General features: G+C 49.2%; 1 protein-coding gene across 1 annotated transcript; it reads right to left on the minus strand.

The window, feature by feature from the left end:
- CUNH11orf91 (chromosome unknown C11orf91 homolog) lies at nucleotides 1-2,799 on the minus strand. The gene is made up of 2 exons (XM_003781218.3): nucleotides 1,809-2,799; nucleotides 1-393 (listed from the first exon to the last, which is right to left on the minus strand). The coding sequence occupies exons 1-2, from the start codon at nucleotides 2,302-2,304 to the stop codon at nucleotides 311-313; spliced, it is 579 nt and encodes a 192-aa protein (XP_003781266.1). The 5' UTR covers nucleotides 2,305-2,799; the 3' UTR covers nucleotides 1-310.
- Nucleotides 2,800-5,822: the final 3,023 nt, after the last annotated feature.

Genomic DNA, 5,822 nt, shown 5'->3' on the forward strand with positions numbered 1-5,822 from the left:
TTATTCTGCTTTGTCTGACTATGGCAGCGTTGTGGGCCCCTCCCCTGGTCTCAGGAGACCCTGAATGGCAGCCGGGCAGTAGTGTATAGACCCGGCGAGAGAGCTTTCCCGGCAGCAGCACAAAGAGGAGCGAGACCGTGAGATTTACCACTCAAGTGGGCACTGTTTGTGGAGTACATGCTGGGAGCAACAAGAACAGCAGTAAATACAGAAGAGAAAATAACGATCTTTGAAACGACAACAAATGGGACGCATTATCTAAGCACTAACACCTAAGGAGGCGGCTGCCCAAGCTCTGGTGGGCAGCTTCTCAGGAGAGAGGAGTTTTTTTTCCAGGTTGCCTGGTCTTCAGTCCTTGTAACTTTTCATCTTTTAGCGCCTTCAGGAATTTATCTGCAGGAAAACAAAACAAACTTAGCTGTGATTGAGATAAAGGCTTTTTTTTAACACTTCCAAACCAAACTCCTGGGAAGCAGCTGTGCCCCCCAGATGAACCTAAAACCCGTTTCTGATCCAAGATGGGAGGGAAAAATACCCTAACAGCCTAAACACATTAACTGGAGAATATATATGTAGTACAGTAGAACCGCCATAGTTGACCACCTCCCTACATTGACCACCTTCTTAAGTTGACCTAATTTTCACAAACCAGACAAAACCCACATGTATATCAGTATAGTAAATAGGCCTGGTTCTTCGTGTGGACCATCTGCATGTGTTGACCAGTTTGTTGCGGTCCCTTGGGTGGTCAACTTATAGAGGTTCTACTGTAGTTAGGAAATCCAGGACTTAGAAAAGCCCATGTTTTCTAGGGACTGTTTTCCCTATGGCTATGAAAAAGGGTACATTACAGGATGTCTGATGCACTGACGACCTCTGACCACTGCCAAATGGACCTAAGCATTTAGGTAATTTTAGGGTCAATCGAACCTATTGTATACAATAGTTGGGATGGTCTTTTTAGAACCACCTGCCCTTCAGTCAAGGGCAAGCCTTAGCCAGATCAGGTGATGGAAAAGACGAAGTCTGCAGGACAACCCATGGCGACTGAATAATCTCCTCTGTAATAGGTCCTTCTGGGAGAACATGTGGATGTAGTAATTTTACCCTCCAACAGGGAGGAATCAATCAGCTTGCACACCAGAGGAATCCTGCATGTATCAGTGCACCTGGTCTGCCCTGGAACAGATCCCTAAGATTTCAAACCTAAGATCAGACGGCAAAGCCCAGGATCCTGATGAGAGGGCTACCCATGCAAGGCATAGGAGAACCAGGATAGCTGCCCTCCAGCATTGGGAAGTGGAGTAGCCCAAACCCCCTCAGTGAATATCCTTGGGCCTCTGGGTCTTGCACAATTCCCACCTCCCCCTGAAAACACCAACTGACCCTCATCTCTTTCCCGCTCCTCCCAGTGAGGGCCTCAGGTTATTACTGAACATTAACTCTCAGGTCTCTAGAGATAGGGCTGTTCGTGGCGGCTGGAGTTCCAGAGAACAGAGGTAAGGATATTACTGCGCAGGAAGACTAAAGTTGAGAATGAAGGTAGTGGTGGAAGGAATTTCAGGTGTTGGAGGCTCGGAGTCCTGTTACTCAAAGGGCTCGGGGATGGAAGGGAGGATGGAATTTGGGACTAACAGGTTCATGAAGTTCACATTTGTGGTGGGAAGAGGGGTCAGCTGACGAGAGAAGGACTCTGTGTGATGGATTTTGGATCTGGGACTCCTGGGGGTGAAATCTCAGCCCAGGGCCAAGGAGAGAGCCAGGGCAGGTTAAGGGTGGGCTTGGGTGGCCCCGGCAAGGTCACGCACAGCGCTGGGAGTCGAAGCCGTCCCCAGTGATGGTGAGCAGCTCTAGCTCCTTAATCCGGATCTCCAGCTCGCACAACTCCTCGGGGTGGGAGGCAGAGGCGAGCCAGGGGGTCTTGGGGCCGGGGGCCAAGGGCGAGGCAGTCACTTCGGGCCCTGGCGGCGGCGAGTAAAAGAAACGCAGAGGCTCGTAGGGGATGGAGGCCAGGCCGGAAGGCCAGGGCGGGGGCCAGGGGCGCTCGCTGGGGGGACCCAGGCCGGGTGGTGGCGGCGGCGGGGGAGCCGGGGCCGAGGGCGCCTGTGGCAGGGGCCGGCTCCCCGCTGCCCCGCCCGCTGCCGCCCCGCCCGTCTTCAGCGGCACAAAAAGCTTCTTCCAGATGTTGAAGTCGCTGAGTGGCGAAGAGGAGATGCCGCGGTCGTAGAGGGATGGGAAATAGAGAGGCGGGGCCGGCCGCTGGCTCATCGTGGGGCTCTGGCTGCCGCGCCGCCCCTTCGGCATCGTTTGAATGAGAGGCTGCGTCGGAGGAACCCCGCGCCGGCAGACGCGAGCTCAAGCCGGGTGTCGCCAGTGTTCTGAGGTTCCACAGGCCACGGCCCACCCTTCCGCCCTAGCCCCGCCCCTAGAAGGTGGGACTCGAACGTCTAGAGGCCCCGCCCCAGCAGGTGGGCCTGCCCACTGGCAGCAGGCCCCGCCCGTCATTTGGAGGGCTGCGGAGCTCCACTGAGGTCCAACCCCTTGATTTTCGCTCCTTGATTTTTGCTCCCCAAACTTTGATGTCACCCCTGCCCCATGCCTACCCCGCCGCTAAGCTATTTCCACAGGCCTGCAGTTCCACGAGCTTCTCCCCTAGCTGTGAAGCGCCCCGCCCCCGCCCCGCTCCAGCTGTCACTCCCCAACATACCTACATTGAAAAGAGGGAAGCAGGGAACTGGCCAGGGCTGCAAGAGAAAGCTTTCTTCAGTCTTCTCCTTAAGAAAAAAAATATATCCTGGAAACCTGCCCTCTGCCCCACACACTGCCCTCACTGCTTCGCTGACCACCGCTCTGTGAAGAAGCCTGAGAAAATGAGTGACGTTCCATCCTCCTCAGTGGGAGGCAGGCAAAGAAGAAGATTGACTGGGAATGGCTGTTAGAGACAACCCATGTTTCTGTCAAACATAGCGGTGTTGTGGTCGATTCCAGAAAAGGGAACCGTAGTCTAAATCGGTGATAGATCTCAAGGAGAGTGTTTTCATACGGTTTCTCTTCCAAACACAGGGATTATCAAGAGCTAACAGGCCACAAACCCCCAAGAGGAAATCCTGTGCTGGACTCAGGGAGCTCACCAGTTTCACATGCCCAACTCATTTATATGAGTAGCATGTATAGCCACAGCCGGAGGGAAATACCTTTCCAAGTGAGCCTGAGCCTGATGATCACTGGAGTGAATGAACAAGGATGGGTGAGGGCCAGTCAAGGTCAGAGTCAGTACCAGCTCCACAAGTGGACAGTGTATGTAATATGCATATGCATGTGTTGGGGTGTGTGTGTGTATAGCAGCAAAGCAGACAGTCGAATATCCAAGCTCGGTAGCCTTAGGCAAGTTCCCTAACTTTTAAGTTGGTTTTATATAAAATAGACATAACAGAACCGGGTTGCCTCATAAAGTTGGTTGTGATGATCAGACATTAGATTGGTGTGCATGAAACACCCGGAAACTTGGAAACTGTCCAGTTGCAAGGGGCGACTATCCCCACTGACCCGCCTGTCTGAAACTGGGAAGCGTTTCTTTCCCCACGCTCAGCTATAAACTCCTAAGGGCAAGGCACCAGCTCAAAGATAGAAATCCATAAATATTGGGGAATTTTTAAAAGTGGTAAGTGTGGGAACTGAAGGAGGTCAGAATTTGCCACCCCCAAATATGCCACTTTGGGATAAGGATTATTTTGAACTGAGGGCAAATGGGAAACAGCAGATGCAGGAGGAACTGTCTTACCTTTCTGTACCTAAAAACATGACACAAATTTCCCTTTTTAAAGGTAACATAATTTCCCTTTTTGAAAGTGTCCCTGCCCTCTCCCCCATCTCAGGCCAGGAAAAGGCGATTCTACTTATCACTAGAAACAGTATTTACTGTTTCTGTTGAGTCTACGGACAAACCTTACCAAACAACCCTTAGCTCCCCCCATATTTACCTTTCCACAAAGGTTTCTCAGCTCCTTTGTCTTATCGCTGCTCATTTATTGCCCTTTCTTAAAATAGTATATTAAACTCTGAAACCTAACCACTTCTTTGGGTTTTCACTTCTTTTCTGTTAGGCTCCTGTGTGCATGTGTAAGTAAATCTTTTGTCCTGTTAATCTGTCTTTGTCAGCTTAATTCTCAGGTCCCAGGCACTAAATCTTAGAGGGCGGAAGAAAAGGCCTTTTTTCCACTACTACATAAATATGTAGTGGTAAGAGCCAGGGGTTTGGACTCAGACGTAGGACCAAGCCCTGGATCCATTTATTTGGCTGTGTGGCTGAATCTTTCTGAACCTCCTTTTTCTTCTACATAATGGCACCTACTCACTTAGATTGGCAAGACTAAAGGAGACAATCTTAACCTGGCTCTGGTGTGTGCTCAGTAAATATTAGCTCTTGCTATTACATAGTGAGAGCTCTTAGGAAGGAAGAGATTCTGCATTATGTATTTTAAATGAAGCATTATAATCATGTTTTTACTTATACTTATCTACTTGAGGAGAAAAAATTTACAGATTTTTCCTTCTTAACTCTCTTAACTCCAAGATAATATAAACAGATTTTATACTGGATGGCTTAATTATAATCTGTGAAGTTATACCCAGTGAGTTAAAATAAGAAGATTACAGGTGTGGTGGCTCACACCTGTAATCCTAGCACTTTGGGAGGCTGAGACAGGTGAATTGCTTGAGCTCAAGAGTTTGAGACCAGCCTGAGCAAGAGTGAGACCTTGTCTCTACTAAAAATAGAAAAACTAGCTGGATGTTGTGGCAGGTGCCTGTAGTCCCAACTACTTGGGAGGCTAAGGCAAGAGGATTACTTGAGCTCAAGAGTTTGAGGTTGCTGTGAGCTATGCATCACGGCACTTTAGACTGGGCAACAAAGTGAGACTGTGTCTCAAAAGAAAAAAAAATTGATGACAAAATTGTTTTCTCTAACAACGTCACAAGAAAACTCTAAATGCTACAATAAACATACACTAAGATAAACCCAGTATGGAGGTGAGGTATCTATGGAGTAAAAACAAACCATGGGAGTTAAGGCAAAATCCAGTGGTTATTTATGCAAACAAATGTCCAGGAAACTCAAGTTGGTGATGAAAATTAGAGCAGGTTTGAATTCAACTTAAGCTGAACCTTACCCTCCCTGGACTCCAAAGCACTGATTCACCTCAACCTCCCCCCTAATCCTCCCGTTGATTACCATCCTGTTTGATTCCTGATGCCCCTGATCCCTGGCATCAGTTGGAACTAAGAGACACCTCAGTCCTTCTTGGTGTCAGGGTGAGTTGAGGACATAGCTTTAGGTCTGGTAGGCTGGTAGGCTTGCTAACCCCACACACCTGAGCTCACTCACCTAGCGCGAGGTCAGCTTAGAAAGCCACAGGCCTTGGCTGCACAGTAAGTGCCTTCACTGTTCCAGTGAAGAGCTTGACAAACTCACCAATCAGGACAGTCATTTTTCTGCTCTCATGTGAAGAGGGGCCAGAAGTGTCACTCTGAAAAAATGTGACATGAGCTGGGGTAGGGTGAGGGTTCACCTCCAACATACTGACTTAAACTCTCTCTTTATCCTAGGCTGAATCATTGCAGTTGGCATCTATAAATTCCATTGGCACAGCCAGCGGGCTGTTTGGCCGCTTCCTTCTGAGCCTGAAGAAGTCTTCCTCTGGACTTGCTCCCCTCATAGCCTTACTTTCCCTCCCTCACATCTGCTCTCCATCTAGCCATGGCTGCCAGCAATCACATCTTTATTAGATTCTCAGCCTCTTTAGGGTATGCCACAAATTGCCAGG

Source organism: Otolemur garnettii, unplaced genomic scaffold (assembly GCF_000181295.1).
Source record: "Otolemur garnettii isolate 467f Iridium unplaced genomic scaffold, OtoGar3 scaffold00001, whole genome shotgun sequence".
Classification (NCBI taxonomy): Eukaryota; Metazoa; Chordata; class Mammalia; order Primates; family Galagidae; genus Otolemur; species Otolemur garnettii.